We start from the raw sequence: 25,097 nt of genomic DNA on the forward strand, positions 1-25,097 counted from the left end.
TTTTATGTATAAAATGCCATATAAAGAGAAGGGAATTTTCCCCAGTCTAACAGTATTTATGGATTTAATGGTGGTTTGTCAGCCTGTATAGTGCTTTGTAACACAGGGAGCAGACCTGACAGCTGCTTGTGTGTAAACAAAAGGCCATTTCACGGTTAGGCCGTTACTCATAAATTTCTAGTCAGACTCATCCCTCTCCTGTTAACCAGCCTCAGGAATCTGCTTATTGGAACCCCATTCCTTTTAGACAATAGGATTTCTTGAACTATTGCCTTGTAGGACTCACAGCAGCAGCGTCATCTCCTTCTCTAAACTCTGCAGATGTTTGTGGGAAGGTCACCGTGTCTGCTGCCGTGTTTCATTCCTAAGAGTAAATACGATAATGGCTACTCATGTCAGACTGATTCGATAAAATGGCTCCAGCTCCACTCTGGAGCTATCTGAACACTTAATTGATACTGCAGGCTCAGGCTTCTTGTTTCATGATAAGGCACGCAGAGGATAACACTTTGGCTTAATATCACCATTCGTGTTGTCTTTCTTTTATTGCAGGTGTGATGTACATATGTGTGGCTGGTGTTTTACATTAGCATAACATTACCATCCAGGAGAATGAATGCAGAGGAACTGGAGCTGCTCGGTGACTCCAAGTACAGGAATTATGGCGCAGCAGTGGACAAGGCCCTCAAGAACTTTGAGTACTCCAGTGAGTGGGCAGACCTCATCTCTGCACTGGGCAAACTCAATAAGGTAAGAGTTCTATAGGCTCAGCTTCTTCTAAAGATTGCTTTGTTGCCTAACTGCATCTGTATAAGTAACAGTAATGCAGACAGGTCTGTACAATGGCCTTAGTTTCACTTGTTTTGGTTCTATGATTTGTACGGAAAAGCCTTCCAGCTGTCAGTTTTCAAATCCTGTCTCAGGTTCTGCAGAATAATGCAAAATACCAAGTGGTTCCTAAGAAGCTGACAATAGGCAAACGGTTGGCCCAATGCCTCCACCCTGCCCTACCTAGCGGGGTCCACCGCAAGGCCTTGGAGACCTATGAAGTCATCTTCAAGATCATAGGACCTAAGAGGCTGGCCAAAGACCTTTTTCTTTATAGGTAATACTGCACTGTCAGATCTCAAAAAGCAAGATAGTCACAAGGTTTTTAGGTGGGTAGCAATAAACATCTGCCGTTTCCCTCCACAGTGCTGGGCTTTTCCCTTTACTTTCCAATGCTGCTATGTCAGTGAAGCCTGTTCTACTGGGGCTGTATGAGACCTACTACCTGCCCCTGGGAAAGACCCTGAAGCCAGGCCTGCAGGGACTATTGACTGGGGTCCTACCTGGTCTGGAGGAGGGCTCTGAGTACTATGACAGGTGAGAATAGGAACACAAAAAGTAACACTTGGAATGATGGTGACGTGCACAGTAGCCCTTAACTAAACCATGAAATAACTGCCAGAAATCTTAAATTTTTTGATAATGGAGTGTTTGTTGAACCTTTTAGACAAACTATATGAAAATATGTTAAATTTCAATCTGCATATACAGTGGGGCAAAAAAGTATTTAGTCAGCCACCAATTGTGCAAGTTCCCCCACTTAAAATGATGACAGAGGTCAGTAATTTGCACCAGAGGTACACTTCAACTGTGAGAGACAGAATGTGAAAAAAAAATCCATGAATCCACATGGTAGGATTTGTAAAGAATTTATTCGTAAATTAGGGTGGAAAATAAGTATTTGGTCACCTCAAACAAGGAAAATCTCTGGCTCTCACAGACCTGTAACGTCTTCTGTAAGAAGCTTTTCTGTCCCCCACTCGTTACCTGTATGAATGGGACCTGTTTGAACTCATCATCTGTATAAAAGACACCTGTCCACAGCCTCAAACAGTCAGACTCCAAACTCCGCCATGGCCAAGACCAAAGAGCTTTCGAAGGACACCAGGAAAAGTATTGTAGACCTGCACCAGACTGGGAAGAGTGAATCTACAATAGGCAAGCAGCTTGGTGTGAAAAAATCAACTGTGGGAGCAATCATCAGAAAATGGAAGACATACAAGACCACTGATAATCTCCCTCGATCTGGGGCTCCACGCAAGATCTCATCTCGTGGGGTCAAAATGATCATGAGAACGGTGAGCAAAGATCCCAGAACCACACGGGGGGACCTGGTGAATGACCTGCAGAGAGCTGGGACCAAAGTAACAAAGGTCACCATCAGTAACACACTACAACGGCAGGGAATCAAATCCCGCAGTGCCAGACGTGTTCCGCTGCTGAAGCCAGTGCATGTCCAGGCCCGTCTGAAGTTTGCCAGAGAGCACATGGATGATACAGCAGAGGATTGGGAGAATGTCATGTGGTCAGATGAAACCAAAGTAGAACTTTTTGGTATAAACTCAACTCGTCGTGTTTGGAGGAAGAAGAATACTGAGTTGCATCCCAAGAACACCATACCTACTGTGAAGCATGGGGGTGGAAACATCATGCTATGGGGCTGTTTTTCTGCCAAGGGGACAGGACGACTGATCCGTGTTAAGGACTGAATGAATGGGGCCATGTATCGTGAGATTTTGAGCCAAAACCTCCTTCCATCAGTGAGAACTTTGAAGATGAAACGAGGCTGGGTCTTCCAACATGACAATGATCCAAAACACACCGCCCGGGCAACAAAGGAGTGGCTCCGTAAGAAGCATTTGAAAGTCCTGGAGTGGCCTAGCCAGTCTCCAGACCTCAACCCCATAGAAAATCTGTGGCGGGAGTTGAAAGTCCGTGTTGCTCGGCGACAGCCCCAAAACATCACTGCTCTCGAGAAGATCTGCATGGAGGAATGGGCCAAAATACCAGCTACTGTGTGTGCAAACCTGGTAAAGACCTATAGTAAACGTTTGACCTCTGTTATTGCCAACAAAGGTTATGTTACAAAGTATTGAGTTGTATTTTTGTTATTGACCAAATACTTATTTTCCACCCTGATTTACGAATAAATTCTTTACAAATCCTACCATGTGGATTCATGGATTTTTTTTTCACATTCTGTCTCTCACAGTTGAAGTGTACCTCTGGTGCAAATTACTGACCTCTGTCATCATTTTAAGTGGGGGAACTTGCACAATCGGTGGCTGACTAAATACTTTTTTGCCCCACTGTATATGAGTTTTAATTTGTGTAACATTTGCTACACAAGGCATATTTTTGCAATTTAGTCATTAAAATGTGTCATGCAAATTATGTCATTTTTTTAGGGTACAAAAAAGTCACGCTGATGCTATAGAAGTCTCAAAAACTCTCAAAGACACACATATCAAATACGATACAGTGGGCTTTAAAGAGTTAAATTGCTGTGATAGCCCATTACAAGAATGCATTTTATTGCCTAATGTGGAAAGGAAGTGATAATAGATCATATGAATGATAAATGAGGTATGTGAGTCATTGCAACATCACTATTACTAACAGAGGATAGCCTGAGACTTGGTGTGGACTTTAGACCGATGTATTTTCATGTCTCATAATGATCACTGAAACAGTCTTAAGATTGTCCTGAAAACTGAAAGTAGGCATCTATTCTTTTCATTTGTTCAATCAAATCAAAAGACTATCTTAGCATTTATTGGCAAATGATAGGCCAGGTAGTCAGAAATGTATTCATCCTGTGCAAAGTAAACCCTAGGGGGCGCTCCAGTTCCAGTTAAACTATGATGGTACTACTGGCCTACAGTATATATAGTAGACTTTCAGCATGCTCTAGTAGGAAATGCATAGGTGTTTCTAATGCAAACGGTGGTGCCATTTTGTTACAGTGTCTCAGTTAGTAATACCGTATGGAATTAATATTTGTGAATATAAATGTGCCTATTTATGGCATATCTGAATGTTGGCTGTCTTTTCAGCCTGTAATTGTATAGTAATTGTATATACATTATCATTGTGATTCCTTTCTGAACAGATTTTGCTTCTGTCAAATTACTTTTAAAAGGAGGTTGTTTTATGTGTTTATTTTTGTTGTTGTTTCAGTATTTTCTTTCTCATTCAAAGGACTTTCATGTTGCATTATAACCTAAGAACTAACTTATGTCTTATAAACCTTGTGTGCAAGGTTATTATAGTTAAATTATATTTTACCTAAAATTAAACAAAAAAATAATTTTTTTAAATGTTTTGGTTACCTGAAATAAAATAAAAAAAGCTTTCAAAATAAACAAAATTTACTGTAGTCATAACTTTAACATATCTTCATTCTTTGTTATTATGGTTAAATCTGTGAAAACAGATTTCACAGATTTATCAGTAGGCTATGGTGGATATATTTATGCATATAGTTTAAAAAAAAAGTTTTGTAAAGCAAAAAATAAGATATGCATCTTAATGTGGCTCTTACAATTCATATTTGTCTACATGATTATAAATTATTTCCACAGTGTTGTGTTGGCACTTTAATATTTATTCAGAACTTCATGTATCTTGCCCCTGATACATACCAGCTATTTTAGAATAATTAAAAAGACTAAAATCTAACAATGAGGCTGTTTTCAGCTACTCTAAAGAAATATTTTTTTCAGAGTACTTAACAATGTAATAACAATGAAAGCTAAACTGAACGATGCAAGCCGTAACATTTGAAACTAACTGAAACAAAACTGAAGTGAAACACAAACATACTGCCTTCTTGTTAGTTCAGTAGACGTTACACCACTATTGGGCCGTGTTATCTGCTGTGTCTCAGTGAATGCTCTCTTCAGAGAAGACTCGGTAATGACTAATAAATTATGATGGTTTGTTATTTAACTTGGATTGTTTCTCAGTTAAATCTTGTTGGAAAAATAGCAATAACATTATCAATACTACTATGTATATAGTTGCATTAGTAATACATATATCTTATTTCTTGATTGGCAATATGATAATTAAGGTGTAGTGTGAGAATGTGAACACTTGCTTTCTGGAGTTCTCAGATTCCTGGTTGTGGTGGATCTCATATAAACCCCCTTTACTTTGGGATTTTTAGATGCTCATGTAGACAAAGACTTTTACTTCTTAGTACCAGCTGTGCATTGTGGACTGTATCATTTCTAGCGCCAGGCCAGTTAGAGGTAAAGGTTGGTATGTGCTTACTAAGGCTGGTCCCTGTGACCCATCTGTGCTTCCTGTAGAACCAACACCCTGTTGGAAAAGGTGGCTGCAGCCGTGGAACAGTCGGCTTTCTACAGTGCCTTGTGGGGCAGCATCCTGACCAGCCCCTCTGTGCGTCTCCCCGGGGTATCCTTTGTACTTCTGCACCTCAACCGTAAGCTCTCCATGGAGGACCAGCTTTATGTCATGGGTAGTGACATTGAGCTCATGGTACGTGGCAGATAATTCCTCATGACAGCATTGCATGTCCTTCAATTAAAAATATAGGTCTTGACCCTTTCAGTGAGAGCACTAGTTAAAAAAATGCACTACAGCTTAGAGTGGATTGGGCTGGCTGGATAATATTCTGTTTCTGTTCTTGCCAGGTGGAAGCAGTCAGTACGTCAGTCCAGGACTCCAGTGTTTTAGTACAGAGGAGCACTCTGGACCTGATCCTCTTCTGCTTCCCCTTTCATATGAGCCAGGTAGGGGGAAGTAGCGTGGTCTGTGCAGTATGATAACAGTGTTTCCCTGAGTCTGCTTTAGACTGAAGTATCTATGGACTTCTCATAATAAGATATCCGTTGTAACATTAGTATTATTGTTCTTGTTTTTTGTTGTTTCAAATCTAAAGGTGTTTCTTTGGGTCTTTCTGTGCATCTGCACATGCATGCGTGTGTGTGTATCTGATCACAAGGAGGCTGTTTAGGCAGCTAGCTTGGTGACTGTTGCTGGCTGCTTGTTAAATTCTTCACCTCAAAAACATTTCTGGATCTGGCAGGGCTAGGATGGCCTTGATTGTCTTTGTGTTTGTGTGTAAAACCATATAATCTGTGCAAAAAGGACAAATACACAATGACAAATATTGTGGTCTGTTGTGTGTTGTGTTCAGGCAACTCGCCCTGACATGATCCGGATCCTGTCAGCAGCTTTGCATGTGGTTTTGAGAAGAGACATGTCCCTCAACCGCAGACTCTACGCCTGGCTCCTGGGTGCGAAATCCATGCTCAGACACAGTACTGACACTCGGATGCATCACTGTTTGTACTCATCATGTCAGTTGTGGAATATTGTAGAAATAAGGGGATATTTTCCAGATTTTCCTGTATTTGTCAAAGTGCGTGGTTCTTAAGAATTGGTTACTTTTACTATTTACTCTTAGCCTTAAATCCACTTTCATGTAAATACAAGAGGACTAACAGACAAGTTTCACAGACCGTGGCAGGAATCCTGAGACACAAAGCTTTAAACACACTCTCCTTCTGTGTGCACACTATGTTTCTGCTGTTTTTAACAAAATACATTAAGCTTGTATCTGCTTTGGCTGTTGTCTTACTTTATTTTTTCTTGTTTGCAACTTACTGCGGGCAAACACACTGGTAAGTATCAGCATGATTAAAAGGCGACACTGTTTTGGTTTTATTATTCAGTCATTTTGGAGATTGACCCAGTCTAATCTAGTCACACTTAGTAAATCTTGATCTGCATTTGAGGCTGAAATATTACTAATGCTTGAGCAGCCACTAACTGTAAAAGAAGCTATAAAACACACAGGTTTATCTCAGCGAGAGACTCAACCTCTATTTGTTCCTCTTTTAACAAAGGGTTTACACCTTTTCCTGTGCTTGAGTGTTATAGAATTTTTTCTGAATGTTAATGTGAATCTAAGTATACGACTTTTTTCTTTAAAGGCTTTGACAACAATGGGGTGATAATAGGCCCCCGTAGCACTCGACAGAGCAACCCGGAGGAGCACGCTAGCCACTACTTCAACACCTTCTCTAAGGACATGCTGGTCCAGGTGAGCTTTCAGGCTGACTGCATAATCAGGTCACCAATGGAAAAATTGTTTTTTGTGTAAAACTGATTTTCGAAATATTCCCCAAACAATGTCTCTTGAGACTAGACATGTCTGCAGTATGGTGGGGGGGAAAATCTTTTGTTGTTGTTTTTTGTGTGCTACACAGTTTTTTCAACCCCCTTTATCCTTATCCCACACCTCTCCCTAGCTGTGCAGATACTGTATGTCCTGCTACTATTCCCAGCAGCCAGCACTTTGAAGACAGCTCAGTTCTTGTGTAATCTGCCCTGCCATGCTAAAAACAACTCAGTGATGTGCTCACAGTGGGCACAGAGAGCAGCCAGCAGCAGTTTTATTTTTACATTTTATTTAATTTTTTTAATTTATTTTTTTGTCTCTTTTTTATATATATATATATATATATATATATATATATTTCCTCCTTCGCCATCTGCTCAGATAGTTAATCAGAGCTCCCTCCGTAGGGATACGGTCAGTACTACAGGGACCGTCTGTTCCACGGCTTTGCCAGTGATGTGGCAGACGAAGCGTGAAACACACACGTCACATACAGAAAGAGAAAAAAATGAGAGGGCGACACTGTGAAGACAAAATTGGTTCTGACAAACATAATGGAAAAAAAACAAATATGAAAATCAAATGAATATAAATTATATTTTATGATTCTTGCAGTAATAAAGTGTGTGTGTGTGTGTGTGTGTGTGTGTGGATGCGTGGGGTTATTTTTTCAGGCAATGGTGGGGATTTTGCAGGGTAAGGCTCGAGGCGGAGAGGAGGAGAGCATCCTCATGCATGACCTCAAGCCATTTCGCATCCTGATCAGTCTACTGGACAAACCAGAGCTTGGTAACCAGTTTATTAGTGTTGAGATAATAGAAGTCTAATTAGTGTCCTATATGCACTATGTGTTATATAAATAGTCTGATTTTTGAATGTGTCCACACACTCTGCTTGTGTGTCATCCAAGGGCCTGCTATCCTGGAAGACGTTCTGATCGAGGTGTTTCGAACTTTGCACACACAGTGCAGAACAGAGCTGGACCTCCAAAACCAGAGTCCATTCAGCAAAGATCACACACACCTCAGCAGGTCTGTCTGATCCACTACTCGACCTTCTTTACTGTTGAGACATGAGGGATGATAAATAAAGCCTCATTTATTTGTCAGCTCATTTAACAGTGACGGTGGACTCTGGTATAGTGAAATATGGACTTACAATATAAAGCTTACGCAGCAAAAGTAGTACATTAAATACATAAATCACTTTAAACCATCCAGTCAGATACATTAGGTCAGACTGTTAATGGCAAGACAGTGACAGGAGCACATTAGTTAACTTTGGCTGAAAGGACTTTTGTCAGTGAGATCCCGCCTGTGAGTATACGTTTTTTTTTTTTTTTCCAAGCTGGACAATGAATGACAAATAGAATTTACTACAGAGCGTACTGGACCTTTTATTGAATATTCTTATTTGCGGAGTTAATACATTTACTCTAACACTGGCATGCTGTATTGTGCTGGAGCTGCATGATGATAATTTTGACTTCTTTCTCAGTAAACTGCGGGAGAACAAGAAGACGGCAGAACTGATTAAAACAGCCAATTTGCTGTTTAATTCGTTTGAGCCGTACTACATGTGGGACTACATTGCTCACTGGTTTGAGGAGTGCTGCAGGTTTGTATATTAAGATAAATGTTGACATACAAAATACAATTAAGGCAATTGAGGCACATCTTGCTGATATCAAAAAGTGTAAATCTGTTAAAAACTAAATTTGCTCTCTTGCTTTTGATGCTTCATTCTTGTTTGGTTTTCATTGTGGTGGTAAAGCTCTCTTCAGTCAGTAGTGGGAGCTAATTCAGTTCATAACAGCTGTTGTTTCAAGGTGCTTAATACTGGAGGATGTGCAATATTAGATTTAAAAAAACATTTATTTTTTTTGGGGGGGGGGAGTAAGCGCCCATAGCAGCATAACTAAGAGACGGTTCAGGGTCACCTACTCTCCAGTCCTAACTATATGCTTTATCAAAAAGCATTATCTTTAAATTAGAGAGGGTTTCTGTCTCCTAAATTCAAACTACAAGCTGGTTCAAAAGGAGAAAAGCCTAAAAAGAGCTCTTTAAGATACGATGAGATAAATCTGGTCATTCAGGACCAGTTAGGAAGTTCAATTTAAATTCAATTCTGGATTTCACAGGGAGCCAACAAAAAAAAGACTCTATCTCTCTTTCTCGTCCTCAATAGTACTCTCACTGTGACATTTTGGATCAGCACGAGTCTTTTTCAGGGTGTTTTATTAACTGAAACTAAAGGAACTACAGTCCAGTCTAAAAGTGACAAATGCTTTCTTAGTTTTTCAGCTTCACTCAGAGACAGGATGTTTCTCATTTTAGCAAAAAAATGTTCCTAACATTTAAGTAGATATGTTTCCCTGTTGCAGGCGGACAGTGAACAGCAGTGCAACTGCAACACGGCATGTTGCGAGTGCAGATCCTCCTGAGCTCTTATTGGTTGAGTTCTGTCAGCTAGTAGATTTTCTGCTGGATATTGTTTCCCTGGTGAGTCTTTCTTTCTTTCTTTCTTTCTTTCTTTCTTTCTTTCTTTCTTTCTTTCTTTCTTTCTTTCTTTCTTTCTTTCTTCACTCATTTCTAAGCATTTTCATGCTTTCTTATCAATTGTATTATTTTCTGTGTGCTACTTTGTCATTTACAGATTTATTTATTTAACACTACAAAACTTCAGTGATCTGAGGTTTTGTAGTCCGTACCAATATCATTGAAATTAAATGAGTGTTGACACCACATACAATTTCAAGGTTTTAATTTAAACAAATTTGTTAGTGACTTTGCTCTCTTAACGTTAGGAGCAGCACCCAGCTCATATTTGGAGCCGACTCTGATAGATGGCAGAAACATTGCAGTTTGAAGTGTGTCTTCCTTTTGTATAGAGTGTGTTCCTATTATTGCAGGTAGCAGCAGACCTGTAGCTGTACATGCATTTCTACATGTTATTTTCATTGTCCAGTATCTCCATTGTCTGCTTCATACTACAGCAGTGTTAGGTTCCTTTGACGCCCTGTGCTCTTTCTTTTATTACCGTACCTTCATGTTTTAGTTTCTGTCTTTAATAGGTTTTTTCTTTGGTGTTGCATCTCTAGCACAACCTGTCGTCTCTCTCCTACAGTACTTTGTCACCCTGCTGGGCTTTGAGTCTCAGTCTCTCTCTCTTGGCTCACATACTTTCTTTTTATCCAGTATGTCCCCTACAAGTACTTTCGCCATTAACAATTCTGCACTCATGTTGTCAGATTTGTCCTTCAGATCTGTTTCTGTAACATCCAGTCTGTGGGATGTTACGGCCACCACTCGGGTGTGTGCCTTCCTCCTGTCTGTTCTGTGTGTTTGTGTGCCATCACTGCACAGGTTCAAAAAGCCTGTGTGTTTCATTTTCCTGCCAAAACTATTGTTTGCATCTTTGTAAAATTATGCTTGTCTAGACTGAATTTCCAATCTGAATGGTTTGGAAATCCCACACTCTTTTATTACCCTGTTTAAAAGCTTGTGCGTGTGTGTACGCACATGTGTGCGTGTGTGTACGCACGTGTGTGTGTGTGTGTGTGTGTGTGTGTGCGCGTGAATACAGGTGTATTTGTATAAAGAGAGAATGTGAGAGTGCTGTGTTGCCTGTTCTCTGCTCGCTCCTGTCTGTTCAAACTATCTGCTCTTTCTCCTTGAAGCCTACTAGAAGCATGAGGGTAATCTGCCAGGTAAAGTACTGCTCTTTCCTGCTTTTTCACCTCATCCTGCTTCACTGAGGCTACGATAACATTTCTGCAACGTCCTGCCAACATCCCTCAGGCCGTCTTTGTTGCCTCCCTGCTTTGACTGATCATTTCAAATTGACTGACTTGTTGTCACTTAATGTCATTTTAATCCCAAATGAAATAAACATGATCCCAATGGATTATGACATACCATCACATGTGTTGCAAGCTTAACATGGCTGTTTGGTGTGGATCTTGTGAAAATGAAATCACTGCCCAGTGTGTATGTGCTTTTTTTTTTTTTCTTAAGCATGCAAGCAGTTATATGCTACTGCAGTGCTGACATATTTATTAAGAAATATGACCCTTTTATTTTACTCTTTGAGTTAATGCTTGTGCTATAATATGTTTTGTTAGCCTTTTTTGTTTTATAAAATCTCTGTGTTGCATAGATTTAATACATTTAATGACAAAACTACAATTTTCTTCCATTTGAACTATTGAACTAAAGGTAAAGAAAAGAAAGTTAATAATAAGCAGCTCTTAAAACTGGGTAAATGTAATCTTAGATGAGTAAAATCTAACCCAAAATGCAGAAGCAAACAAAGTACCCATTTACTGTTTTTGCCATCAAAAGAACTATGATGGCGAAAACAGGGGTCTAGGGCTGGATGTCCCAGAAAATTGACAACAATGTCAGACCGTGCAGTGCTCAGAGAAACTGCAAAAAATTGCAAAAAACCCCCAAAACCACGCAGCACATATAATAAAAAACAAATACAGTGGTCCCTCACTATAACACGGTTCACCTTTAAAATAAAAAATAAAGTTGGCTGATTTGCGGATTTCACCTATCGCGGGTCATTTTTAGAACGTAACTCCCGCGATAAACGAGGGACCACTGTACAGCAAATCAGCAAAAACACCTCAAACCAACTTTCAACCACGATGGTGGAGGGGTGATGATTTGATTTTGCAGCTACAGGACCTGGACACCTTACAGTCATTGAGTCCACCATGAATTCCTCTGTATAACAAAGTATTCTTGAGTCAAACGTGAGTAACCAGCAATTTTTTCTGGCACAACTGCACCTACTTCCAAGGTGCATGGAGAATACAAATATCTGATGACGTGAAGACTCCAACGAAACTTAAATTATTAGTGAACAACTTTATTGGTTGACAAATGTGTTTCTGCTTTCGACCTTCATCAGGGTCATTACAAAATATCAAACAGTTTGTGTTTAAATAAAAAAACAGGAAACAAAAGAAATCCAAGTGGACCAATCACACATTCACAAATAAACAAGCTGACCAATTAGCATTTAACAGGTTAAGCCAAGGCCAAACAGGCTCTGGACTAAACCACTACAGATTAAAAAAGGGGGTGGGGGGGATTTACCACGTCCTAAAGTAGTTCATATTCCAAATTACACAGAAAAATGCAAACGAGTTAAAATAAAAATAAAGTACACTCTGGAAAGTCAAATGTGAGGCCATCTGTCCGACAGCTAAAGCCTGACTGAAACTGGGGCATGTAATAGAATAATGATCCCCCCCAAAAATACAACAGACTGGCTGAAAAAGAAAAGAATCAAGGTGTTGCAATGGCCCGATCACAGTCTGATCTCAACCTGATTGAAATGCTTTTGCGTGACTTTAAGAGAGCTGTACATAAATAGATGCCTCCAAACCTTAACAACCTAGGGCAACATTATGAATAAGAGTGGGCCAAATTCCTCCACATTTTGATAGACAGATGAGACAAAAAAATATTTCTTCATGTTTTTTCTTCTAAAGGGGACTAGCTTACAAGCTGTTAAAAATTAGAATATACTTTGGCTTTCACACTGCTTCTGTATTTTGGCTTATTTGCTTGTAAAATAAATAAATGACATCATGTGTTGTTCATATCCGGTTGTGTTTACCCAATTCTGTCCTGTTCTGATGTGTAAAAAAAATTTAGAATTGATAGTTTTATTTTCTTATTTAGACTTTATATAAGATGCACACACATAAACAGATAAACAGTATCAAATAGCATTTTCCACTTCTTTCTTCTTTAGAATTAGCACATGGTCATTCACTGAAACGATACAACACTAAATTTATTGATTCAAGGTGTGATCATAAACAAATAGGAACATTCAAATTTTCTGGTCTAAAATGTTTTTTTTCCCTGCTCTTCCAGACTGTTTTTAGTGCTGCTGCTATTTTTAGGTCCCTCAGAGGAAGACCTGTTCTCTCCCTTTGCACTTGTGCCTCTGTGATGTACTGGATCTCCTCCAGTGTGTCAAAACAGTGATTTCTTGCCATAATGTGGCATGTAGTGCCAGTTGTGAGCGAAGATTGTGTTGCAGTGGTAAACAAACATTACGATGTGGTGGGTGGTTCCACTGAATGTCCCTTTTCAGATGTCTCAGGTCGGTAGTCAAACTCTAAATTAACAACAATCATAACAATCCTGCTCCTGGTTCCTGAATACTGCTCAGCTTAGCTCGATGTTTGACGTACACGGTGGTCATTATGGGATTTCCATACAGCCAATAAAAATAGCAGCAGCAGTGGAAGTGGTGCACAAGAAGATGAACGAGCTCAGACAAATTAAATCGGGTACTTTTTTTTGATATTTGTGGGCCTGTAACTTTTTTTGGTCACACCTCATGTAAGTTAAAAAGAAAGCACACAAAAATTCCACTGACTTGCCCTTTGATACTCAGTCGTATATATGAATTTGTATTTAACAATATTTAATCAAGCAAACTGTCTTCTTTTAACAATTTTGTAGAGTTAAAGCCCAGCATCAGCATAGCTAACAGGCGTAATAACTTCATATCACGTTCCCCTCTAAGCCCTTCAAATGCACAGTAATTATATTCAGTTCCACAACTCAGTTCTGTTTTGGTCCCTTGCACCTTTTTAGGAGACGTACATAGAAATCCAGACAGAGCATCTCCCTCAACTGCTGTTGCGGATGGTAGCAGCCCTGACCTGTCACCTGCAGGCCCTGGGCCTCGGCGAGCTCACCCACTGCCTCCGTCTGTGCTCCAAGATTCTCAGCAAGGTGCAACCTCCACTGGTCTCCCCTCTGGCCCTGCCATCTGGCCCTCAAGCTCAGGGCCTCTCCAGCTCTATCGGCAAGCCATCAAACTCAGCAAGGGACAAAAACAGAGACACGGAGGACAAACAGGTGATTACAATGTCTCAAAATGTTTCAGGGGTGTAAAAGGGAGTTGGAGTTCCTGATAAAGGGAAAAAGATAATAATTGGAAAGTGTCGGGGTTAATGACAGTAAAGAGATTGAAAGTTAAAAATAAAGTACTAAAAGAGAAGTCAGTGTTCTGCCAAGCTCTGTTGATCATTTAGTTTAGTCTCTGATCCTTTAAAAAAAACAGACCGTGTTGCTGCCAAACACAAGGATCAAACCTTAATTTGACTGGCTTTCCCTACAAGTTATTGGCCAAAAACTCATCAGCTTAGGCTCTGATGGTGTGTCCTGGTCCATGAACAGGGCCTCTTGGTGCCTCCTGCCAGCCCTCTGGCCTGTGCTGTCTTTGGCTGGGTGGCCCTGCCATTCCACGCTCCCTCGACACAAGTCATTTGAAGATTATTCAGAACAAATGCTGCTTTCGGCTGTTGAGGTCCTTCTGGTCCCTGTCCAACAACCTGGTTGTTTTAAGTGTTTGTAAGCCTAGTGAGCCATGATTTAAAGTTCAGTCAGTCCAGTGCTCAGAGCTGGAGAGGGCCATGACTGTTGAGAGAGCGAGAGAGAAAGAGAGAGAGAGAGACCCATGAGGGGCTTGAAAGAGGACAAGTAGAAAGGCAGAAGATGGTTCCCCAACAGCTGAGCCCAGCTCGCTTTTTCCTCTGAGGAAGTAGAGGAATAAACTAGCTCGCGATGCCTCTGGGGTTTGCCATATCCATCAGAGTGGAAACATTCTGCATACATCCATTGAATACTGTTAACACCCCACCCCTACACCCACTCTGAGGGGCATATAGAGAACGTTCTAGCAAACATGCCATCTGAGTCCAAGCTCCATAATGTACACGCTACCTCACTCAAAATATATCCCAGGAAGCCTCGAGGCCCCCAAAGGTTGGCCGGAATAAAGAAATGTAAGAACTTCAGTCTGTCAGTCTCGCTGCAGCAGGATGCTCCCTCAGATCAGGCCCAGCAGCTGTGTACGCAGCCTTACTATATAAAGACCAGTGTAGTCATAAACTTTATGTGTCTGCTGCAAGGCTAACACTATTTTAACTAATAGCTAAGCACATAGTGATTATTTACTGAACAGAGTGCATATTTCTTATGGACAAAGGCTGTAAATTTCTGCTCAAGTCACTATATGAACGATACACTGCACTTCCTGGAAGTGTCTTCAGATTATATTATAGGTGGAGATTGAGTTACTTGAGCAGTGTTATATCAGTAATAAACCAAGTTATATCAGTAAGTTGCAAATGAGAAACAAATTCTGTAACTTGCAGCAAAAACTGCAACTTCAACAAATTTTGCCATATGGTGTCTTACCATTTCCTGCAATGCCTTATGGAGTAAAAAATGCTATTAGATAAATTTGTGATGTCCTATTTTAGATGTAATTTCTAATTATACTTCAAAGGGTCTGCTGTGACAGTGTCCATGATGATTCTTCAAAACATCTCTACACCCTTCATTCAGCTTAATACCTTTGTTTTGGTTTTGTATAGAAAAAAAAATCATTACTAAGAAATCTGAGAGTTTTTCAGAAAATAATCCACTTACAGATGGATAATGCCTGCATTTTTGCCGATCTTTCTTCCTTTGTCTTTTTTTTTTTTGATAGACTCTCCCTTCCACTCTGGAGGGCCCTGGCACTGAGGATGTCTTCGAGGATGTGGAAAACACTCCCAGCTGTCGCTCTGAGAGTGGCTTCACAGAGTTTGTCCAATACCAAGGAGACGTTCCTGAAGAGGCAGAGCACACCCCTCATCCGCACTCCACAGTCAGAACAGGCCGTCGCTCCTCAGGCCCGTGTCATTCTAAACCTCTGGACAAACCAGTCATGCAATGCTGTCTGGAGCACTTCCAGCAGTTTCTCTCCCGCCTCATTACCTTATACATTATCCCAGGGCAGGTGAACAAAGTCGAGGGTCACAGAGGCGAAGTGACACAATCAGGGCTCCTGGTTTCAGAGAGCTCCCAGAATGGTGATCATGCAGAGGTTTGCTCGGGCTCTGGGAGGGTCCAGAAAGAGTGCATTGCTGCCTTCACGGCTGCCTGCCAACTCTTCCTTGAATGCTCCAGTTTCCCCGTCTACATCGCAGAGGGGAATCTCAAGTCTTCACCCAGACAGGAAGAACTGCTTGGTAGGTGCAGTCTATGTTAATAAATGCACGAATGGGTGCATACAGTTGTACATCATTGTAAATAAGAACAAGGAAAGTTTGTTGACACGAATTCATGTTAAGTCTTTAACATGTTTTCTGTCCCTCCTGCATCCATGCAGAGAGTGAGCAGGTCCGGCTCCCGCTGTGGCTCCAGACGCTGATGGATGCCTGTTGCCTGGCCAGTGACTTCAGCCTGCAATGTGTAGCCATATCCCTCCTCATGGACCTAGTTGGGCTTACCCAGTCTGTTGCCATGGTTACTGCTGAAAGTGTGGCATCTGGCGCCAGCTCCGAGTCCACCCAGCCCATGAGTCCAAGCCAGGGTCGAGTGGCTGTAGTCATCAGGCCGCCGCTCACTCAGGGAATCCTAAAGCACATTGCTGACAAGACAGACTTCTTCAAGGTAGAGATCTGGTTCCAGATTGCAGTGGAACTATTTGGCTTTTTTTTCTTTATTTTTTTTAACCCCATTTAATGTTTTGCTCAGTCGGTGGCTCTGATTTTGTGGGACCAGCTGAATGAGGGAACCCCTCAGCACCATCAGCGCAGTGTGGAACTTTTCTACCAGCTTCACAACCTCGTTCCTTCCTCCAGCATCTGCGAGGATGTCATCAGCCAGCAACTCATGCACAGGGACAAGGTCAGCATAGTGCTCACATTACCAGGCAAAAATCAGATAAAAGAAATCCATGCTGAAGCATGTTTCTGTTTCAGCAAATTCATCTGGAGGCCCACGTTAAATTCTCTGTGCTGTGGCATTTAACGCGAGATTTGAACATCACCAAGTCTTCTCCGTTTAGTCGCACATTTGACAGGTACATGTGAAACTGCTGATCATATGGAAATTGTGCTGATGAAAGTATCCACCATTAGTAGATTTGATGACCCCTTTTTCTTAAATTCCTTTTCTTACCTTTTTTGTCTTACTGTTGTCTTTATCCCTCAGATCTCTCTTCATAATGCTGGACTGCCTGAGCTACTGGGATCCATGTACCAGTGCAGTTGGTCGGGCTTGGCTGAATCAGGTCCTTCAAAGACATGACATTGCCCGGGTCCTCGAACCACTCCTCCTCCTCTTGCTCCATCCCAAGACCCACCGAGTCTCCATTCAGAGGGTGCAGGCGCAGCGCCACTTAGCCCAAGTATTCCCTGAACCGCCTGAACGGGAGCCATCAGAACCCATTTACAACAGAGACTCTGGCTTCTCAGACAGTGAGCACTAACCTTTAACTGTCTTTTTGAACTTTGGCTTCACTTTGGTTCTTTATGTAAATATTCCTTTTATCTCCTCCTTACTTTTCCTTAGACTTCAGTCAGATCCAGAGTGAGAGGGTTGGACAAGAGGATCTCCGAGGTTTGACAGTGGGTGACATGGAGCCATTCTGCCTGACTGTAAACCCATTGAGTGACAGCCTGTCCATAATGAGTCTGAGCAGTGAGAACTTGCATCTAGCTGGTGAATATCAGCCTGCTCACCAACAGGGGGAGCCTCAGAGTTCAGACTCCACTGGTTCTCATTCTTCTACAGTGGAAAATGGCAGCTTTGAGGAACCAGAGGGAGTCAAATGCATGATAAATGGCTCAGACCCACAACCTGGATCCTCAGATGACCCCTCTGAGGATTCTATAGAGGAAGTTGTGTCTTGTGTTTTAGGTGAACTCATCGACAGAGTTCTACAGCTAGTTGATGACGGCTCTCTTGAAGTATCATATCCACCTGAAAACTGGCCCCAAACTGACACTGACAGCACCTCCTCGGATATATCCATTGGTACCCGCCTGGACTCTGGGCTTCCTCATTGTTCCAACCACCAGACTGTGCCGGAGATGTTGGCTGAAGGCACACTGGAATTTCTCACCATCACACCAGCTGTTGCGTCAGTAGACGGACAGCACAAAGAGGGCATTACCCGCCATAGTTCCTCTCCTTCCATTGTCACTTTGCCAGACAGCTCTAACCCGGCCACCCCAGACCACACCCTTCAGGTGGATGACTCTCAGGCCCGCAAACGTAGCCATAGCAGCATCCAGCTTAGCCTTAAAGGGAAAATTATGGAGAAGCTGGCAGACAAGTCTCCAGGGGCAAAGCCAAAGATCAAGAAGATTAAGAGGAAGGAAGAGGAGAGACAGAGGAAGGCAAATCAAGCAGACAAACTGCGCCCACCCAGTATTTTCTTTGGTGATAGTTTAGATCTAGAAAACTGGTACAGCTGCGGGGAAGGTGAGGTGTCAGAGATAGAGAGCGACACAGGCTCTCCCAGCGGGGGCTCTGGGTTGACTGTTGGGGGTGTCAGCGTTACAGGACGCAGATCATCCTCTGCCCCACCTCGTTTTAACATCCACCCCCTCTACCAGCACGTCCTCCTCTACCTCCAGCTTTATGACTCTTCCCGGGCACTCCACGCCCTGTCAGCCATTGCAGCCATGCTTAGAGCTGCTCCCTCAGGGTTTGTGAGCGCCATCTCCACCACCAGCATCAACAACACCTACACCCCACAGCTGTCTTTGCTTCAAAACCTCCTAGCCCGTCACCGTGTTTCTGTCATGGGCAAAGACTTTTACTGCCCCATTTCCCAGGACTCCCACTCCCATTCATTCCGCAGTGCCATGTACCTGGAGATCATCATCTCACTCTGTCTCTACTTCCTAAGAAGTTATTACTCTGCTCATGTGCCTGCAGGCCCTCAGGACTTGGCAGGGAACCGGGCCATGCAGTTAACCAGTGTGGAGGTTTTAACTCTCCTTTTCAGCGAGCTAGCCAAAGTCACAGGTGGCTCAGCGAAGGGCTTTGCTAGTTTTATAAGCGATGTCCTCTCTAAGTGCAAAGTTCAGAAGGTGGTTCTACACTGCCTTCTCTCTTCCATATTCAGTGCTCAGAAATGGCACGAACAGAGGGTGGCAGGGGTCAACATGGCCACAGTGGAAGAAGGTCTATCTGAGGACAGCGTTATCAACCTGTCAGAAGACCAGATAGACAGCTGTAGTGCAGTCCAGGCCCAGCTGCTCAGACTGCTGCAGAGTCTTGTTGTGCTTGAGCACAGGGTCCTTCTGCCAGCTGATGAAGGAGCAGAACCTGTAGTAGGAGGGGTAGGAGGTGGAGGGACTGGAGGCAGTGTTGGAGCAGGGTTTGAGATATTGGGTGGGGAAGTGGAGCATGTCAACCCTCAGCAGCCAATGACATCACTGCAGTACCTCCATGGACAGCCTATCACAGCACAGGGTATGTTCCTTTGTTCGGTCATCAGGGCCTTGCATCAGCACCACGCGTGCAAGATGCACCCACAGTGGATCGGACTCATCACAGCCACACTACCCTACATGGGGAGAGTCCTAAGGAGGGTTGTGGCCTCGGTCACTCTGCAGCTGTGCAGGAACCTGGATAATCTTCTCCAGCAGTACCGCTATGAGACCGGGATCACTGACACCAGGTATTAATGTCTAGATGGATCTTGTTAACGATGTAACAGATCAGCAGTACAGTGCATTAAAATGCCATGGCATGGCTTGGTCACCAGAGGGCAGCCTTGACCATCTTATGTAGTGATTCACTTGCAAGTAATTTTCTCTAAAATGCCTCTATAATTGTGTAAAATGTTGTGCTTTTTTGTTCATTTGAAATATTTCATGTTTAAACTGCTTATTCTCTGTGCTTTTTAGACCACAGTGGATGGCTCTCTGCATTCCTCCTGACCTGATTCTGACTTTGCTAGAGGGCGTGACAGCCATCATCCATTACTGCCTACTGGATCCCACCTCCCAGTACCACCAGGTGAGGGCATCATGCACCACATGATTGCAGCAGACTGCATTCTGATACCTCAGTGAACATTTACACAGACTTTACATAGACTCATTTACACAAAGCAATGCCTCCCCTATATTTTAGAATAGTGGTTTCCTTATTTGATACATTAGTGAGGATAATCATAATGAGGTTTTACACATTTTTTGTTTCATTGTCTAAAGCTTTGCAGTATACCAGCATTCAGTGTCTTGCTGTATGTTCTGCTGTTTAGTTACAAGTGAGTGTTGATCAGAAGCACCTGGCTGAGGCTCGATCAGGCATTTTGTCCATCCTCCACACCATCATGTCTTCTGTCACCCTCCTTTGGAGTGTCCTCCACCAGGCTGATAACTCTGACAAGCCAGCTGCTGCCTCTGCTGCTTCCACATCTAACATCAACCTTGGCTCCACTAAGGTATATAAGTTGAAATGTATTCATGGTTGTCTAGTCAGTCTGGTCTCATAGTTAGACTGCTCAAATTGACTGAATTGGGTGAAAGGAGCCTCTAATATTAAGACTTTTAGAAGATTTCCATTAATAGATTTTATTTCAGATAACTTACCTTCAGAAGTGTTTTTTCTTTCACAGATGATCTGAAATGCCTTTGGCATCAGCACAGACACAGAGACCAAGTATCGACCAGAAACTTGAATAATGGAGTTTTATCTTGGTCTTGTTCTCCTTAGTTATCTGACTACTCAAGAGCTGGCTCTATTGATTCTTGGTTTACCCGTTCAACTCATGTGGGAAAGAAGTAGAGCTGTTACAGTGATCTGATTATTTAGTATCTGGTCTGTCGACAGGTCTGGAGCAAGCACTGTAAGTTAATGTGGTGATCTATCCCAGTGAAGTGATGCTGCTCTTAATAGTTGGTTTAAATCGAAACAATGATTTGTAGGCATGAGCAAAGACGCAGTAAATTCTGCAAGTTGGGCCCAGATAAAGCCAGATAGCCTGTTAACCTTGTGTTGTTACCTAACCTGAAGAGTTGCTGCTTGGCTCTATAACTCATAAAGCAATACTGAAACAGAATCTCATTATTGGTGCTTAAGGATTTTCTTTCTGCAGTTATAATTATTTGCCCCTTGCAGATAACATTTCATGTTTTACTGAGGTGGGATGGAAAATGTAATTTCGCAGAGATATCGTGGTGAATCGTATCCTGCAATTGAAATAACTTGTAACTATTACAGGCCCCGAGTCCCTGATGGAGGAATAATTAGGACTAAATAACTTGGTTACTTTTGTAACCGACTTTACATATCCGAAGTGCAAGGCCCAGTTTAAATGTTCTTTAACAGTTTATTGTGTCACTTATATGCTCACTGTGGAAAGTTGCGTGTTATACATATTTGAATATGACATGTGAGCCAAGAACTTTTAGGGAAGTAAACTGTTTGCAGCTGTATCATGGAGAAATCAGAGCTCTGCAAGATAGACTGAAATTATAGGATGTTGATGGTAGAAGTATGGTTAATGTTTGTGCATTGTTCCTGCAGAACCTCCGTCAGCAGATCCTAGAGCTGCTGGGTCCAATCTCCATGAATCATGGCGCTCATTTCATGGCAGCTATAGCCTACGTTTGGAATGAGAGGAAACAGGTCAAGACTCCAGTCAGAAATAAGGTATACACAATTAAAATGTGGACGATTGTCTCAATGCCCCCATTTGAAGCTATTTAAATAACACAAAATATTTTTCCTATTTGCTGTAGTAAATGGAAAAAGTGTGGTTATTTCTAAAAGCATGCTGAAGTTATATATTTTCACATTTGTTCTCTTTCTCTTAATAGGAGTGTTTAACCAGGGTCCAGTATGCCTCAATTTGATTACACTCTTGAAATCATTGTATTTCTTCCATTGAGTCTGAATGACTTTCTTTCAGGTGATTCCTGTAGCCAGTGAAGAGCAGCTGCTGCTAGTTGAACTGGTTCGCTCTGTCAGCGCCATGCGCACTGAGACTGTTATGCAAACAGTCAAAGAGGTCCTGAAACAGCCGCCTGCTATCGCCAAGGACAAGGTTGGTGTTTTGGTGTTTGTTGCTCAAGCCAGTCTTTATCTGTTTTTGTCTCACTTCTAAATTTTGCATAACAATGCTAGGACAGGAATGTACTCGTGTGAATATCAAGAGACTATTATGATTTATGTCAGTAAAAATGAAGAACTGTGGTAATTGTTGCCATGATTTTCTGCTTCAGAGGCTTTACAGTTTGTTTTAGAGGGGCGCTTTTTAATTTTGATACCTTTTCTCATAGGATAACTTGAAGTCTTTCAGTTAGAGTTCAGTCATTACAATAACTGTTTTTTCTGCTTTCCAGAAGCACCTCTCTCTAGAGGTCTGCATGCTGCAGTTCTTCTATTCTTATGTCCAGAGGTGAGTACACAGCTTATCACATAACTCTATAATTAGACACCATATCTGTTGAATTCCGATATACATAGAATACACTCTTTCCTTGTGTGTATAATTACAACAACTAACCACTCTGAATTTATGATGTTGCCTCTTTCTGTGTTAGGATTCCTGTTTCCAGTTTGGTTGATAGCTGGCCATCTCTGTTGGCACTGCTGAAGGACTCTATACAGCTGGGCCTGCCCGCTCCAGGACAGTTTCTCATATTGGGGTACGTTTCTCTCCTGGGTGTTACAGTAGTCCAGTAAACATAAACTGAGTAAACAGTGGTATGATTCACTTTGCTTTGTCATTCTTTGTATAAAGCTGTTTTCTGTGTTTCTGTCCAGTTTAGCTCTAGAAGGCTTTTATTTTGAAATAGTTAAAGAAAGTCTTAATGCTATAAATTTAACAGGGCAAGTAGAACCAGTTATACTAAGCAAACAAGATACAGCTTACTCTGATAGAGTCCTGCTTCAACAAAATGTCTCTTTTATTTTGTAACTGGGGTAAATAAAGGTCTCTGTCAGGATTTTCCAAAATACAGTTTTTAATTTTAACTTATTTAATACCTTTGCTCCTTTGTTTTTCTTCTCCAGAGTTCTAAACGAGTTCATTTTGAAGAACCCTAATCTGGAGAGCAAGAAGGACCAGAGAGAGCTGCAGGTAGGTACTGCAGCCAGATTGTAGATAATAATGTGACAAGTCCATGCTCTACAGACATGCCGGATTATAACGTGCTGGATACAATCAAATTAAGCACAACAAGAACACTGAGGGAATCAAAATCATTTGTATGTTCAGGACGTGACCCATAAAGTGGTGGAGGCTATTGGGACGATTGCAGGCTCCTCGTTGGAGCAAACCACGTGGCTGAGGAGGAACCTGGAGGTGAAACCTTCTCCTCAGATCGTTGTGGATGGAACCAACCTGGAAGCTGATGTAGAAGGTGCGCTGCCTGAACTTTACGATCATACATGAAAAGGCTGTTAGCTATGTTGCTTGATAGTCACACTAAACATGTCTGGCCTTGACACCAACTACATTCTCTGTTTCTGCCATGGATGGTTTAATGTGTTTCTTGGTTTTCCTTTTCACGTCTTGATTTTTTTTTTTTAAAGATGATTTCGGTAATTCTGTGAATTCAGATAGCAGAGTCATAAATGTAGCTAACATTTTCGGGTTTAATCTGAATGCCAGACAATAATTCTTAACGTAACTCAGCTCAAGCAAAGCACGTATAAACTTGTGTTCACAGGAGCTAACATGTCTGAAAACATGTGAAATGTGAATAGTTTTGGGGTGCTTCAGCGTGGATGTGTTATTATCTGTTGTGTAGCTGCTGCTAATGTTTGGTATGTGTGTTTTGTAGATTTAATGCTCACAGTGATGGAGGCCTCCAGCTTCACTCCATCAGTGTACAGTGTGCACGCCCTCACGCTATTGGCCGAGGTAAAACACCTGAGTGTCTGTGACTCAGTTCAACCCTGTCTTTGTTTCTCAAGCCATCAGTCATTCCACTGTTCGTCTTGATTATGCTTCAAACTGCTCTCGCTCATATTTACCAGCAATGTTTAGGCCTGTCGTTATCAAGCACACCCCCACGGTCCATCTGAACTTCTTAGAGCTGATTTATAACCACCTCTCAAACTCTTAAACCATTATTAATGAACCAATAAATTCATGTGCTGAGTTAAGTGTTATGCTTTGGAGGAGGTGGATAATTGAAATCGGTGGCCACCTCCAATGTTTTGGCTGTTTTAGCTCAGAGTGGAGCTCATTACGCAGATATTGCCCATGCTTCATGGATGCAGTTTATAGATGGATGGATGCATATAAGGCAGTTCATCAAATATGTCCTGCACTGCAGTCTATGCATCTGGTAGCTGGTGAGTAGTGTGATGGTCATTTCTTATTTTTCACTCTTTGGATAAAAGTACCTAATGGCAGAAAGAATGTGACAAAATGTGGAGTGTACATGACTTTTGTGAAAAACACATTTATTTAAGCAAAAAGAAAGTTAGTATGCAGTCAAATATGTATCATATCAGTAACATGTTTGATGTGTGATGTGGTTTGTAAATAAAGAGCCAAAGAGCGGGAAACTGTGCGAGAAAAGAGCGCTGTTTAGCATGCTACTATGTCCAAAACCTTAATATGCACAAATGAATGAGAAACTTACTGTTTCAAGAAGAATATTAAGGTGTGCAAGCACTGGAAACTATGACAGCATAAAAAACGCACAATGCAGTGGTTGGATGGTGTTCAAGGATGCTTCAGTTTAAGTCTCTTTGGTGTGATGTGGTTTTTACAACTTCTTTTGGAAGCATCACTCAGCAGTTAATTGAGCAGTCATTTTAAAGCATTATCATAATCAACTTTAACTTCTGTACTCATCAGAACATGCATGTTATTTAAAAATGTTTGCTCACCTGGGTGGATCCCCCCCCCCCCCCCGTCTCTGTCTTATGGCTTTTTTTTTTCCTACAACCAAACAACACAGGAAGCAGGTGTTGAGGCTCAGTGGCCGCAACTATCTGCTCTCTACTTTTGAAAAATGTTGCTTGGTTTTGTCCCATTTACTAAGATTTTGATGTAAACAACACAATGAATGTTGGCTGTATCCGCCAGGTGCTGGCTCATCTGTTGGACATGGTGTTCTACAGTGATGAGAAGGAGAAGGTGATTCCGCTGCTGGTTAATATCATGCACTACGTAGTTCCCTACCTCCGCAACCACAGGTGTGGATGAGCTTCTTTGTATTGTGTGCTGCTTTTGTCCTCATTGAGAAATAACACTATGTAAATTCTTCTTTTAAAAAAAAAAAAAAAATTTAGTAATGATAATCAATAATAAAACG

The 25,097-nt window shown here is 41.8% G+C and overlaps 1 protein-coding gene across 3 annotated transcripts in view; it reads left to right on the plus strand.

The window, feature by feature from the left end:
* Positions 1–25,097, plus strand: part of dop1a (DOP1 leucine zipper like protein A) — a 30,649-nt gene that overhangs the window by 1,493 nt on the left and 4,059 nt on the right. Inside the window, exons 2-30 of one of the 3 annotated variants that reach the window (XM_026184221.1) lie at positions 553–750; positions 924–1,105; positions 1,195–1,365; positions 5,145–5,334; positions 5,490–5,588; positions 5,996–6,095; positions 6,795–6,904; positions 7,657–7,771; positions 7,893–8,013; positions 8,480–8,599; positions 9,366–9,483; positions 10,662–10,691; positions 13,612–13,878; positions 15,518–16,040; positions 16,181–16,464; positions 16,549–16,701; positions 16,776–16,876; positions 17,008–17,273; positions 17,368–19,489; positions 19,719–19,830; positions 20,078–20,260; positions 21,346–21,471; positions 21,731–21,865; positions 22,164–22,219; positions 22,365–22,469; positions 22,837–22,903; positions 23,042–23,186; positions 23,610–23,689; positions 24,869–24,978. In XM_026184221.1, the coding sequence (XP_026040006.1) occupies positions 613–750; positions 924–1,105; positions 1,195–1,365; positions 5,145–5,334; positions 5,490–5,588; positions 5,996–6,095; positions 6,795–6,904; positions 7,657–7,771; positions 7,893–8,013; positions 8,480–8,599; positions 9,366–9,483; positions 10,662–10,691; positions 13,612–13,878; positions 15,518–16,040; positions 16,181–16,464; positions 16,549–16,701; positions 16,776–16,876; positions 17,008–17,273; positions 17,368–19,489; positions 19,719–19,830; positions 20,078–20,260; positions 21,346–21,471; positions 21,731–21,865; positions 22,164–22,219; positions 22,365–22,469; positions 22,837–22,903; positions 23,042–23,186; positions 23,610–23,689; positions 24,869–24,978 (6,329 nt within the window). In that variant the 5' untranslated portion in view covers positions 553–612. The remainder of the gene's footprint in view (positions 1–552; positions 751–923; positions 1,106–1,194; positions 1,366–5,144; positions 5,335–5,489; positions 5,589–5,995; positions 6,096–6,794; positions 6,905–7,656; positions 7,772–7,892; positions 8,014–8,479; positions 8,600–9,365; positions 9,484–10,661; positions 10,692–13,611; positions 13,879–15,517; positions 16,041–16,180; positions 16,465–16,548; positions 16,702–16,775; positions 16,877–17,007; positions 17,274–17,367; positions 19,490–19,718; positions 19,831–20,077; positions 20,261–21,345; positions 21,472–21,730; positions 21,866–22,163; positions 22,220–22,364; positions 22,470–22,836; positions 22,904–23,041; positions 23,187–23,609; positions 23,690–24,868; positions 24,979–25,097) is intronic. The other 2 variants (XM_026184222.1, XM_026184223.1) reach the window with 2 other exon arrangements.

This window comes from Astatotilapia calliptera, chromosome 11, assembly GCF_900246225.1.
Source record: "Astatotilapia calliptera chromosome 11, fAstCal1.2, whole genome shotgun sequence".
In the NCBI taxonomy this organism is placed as follows: domain Eukaryota; kingdom Metazoa; phylum Chordata; class Actinopteri; order Cichliformes; family Cichlidae; genus Astatotilapia; species Astatotilapia calliptera.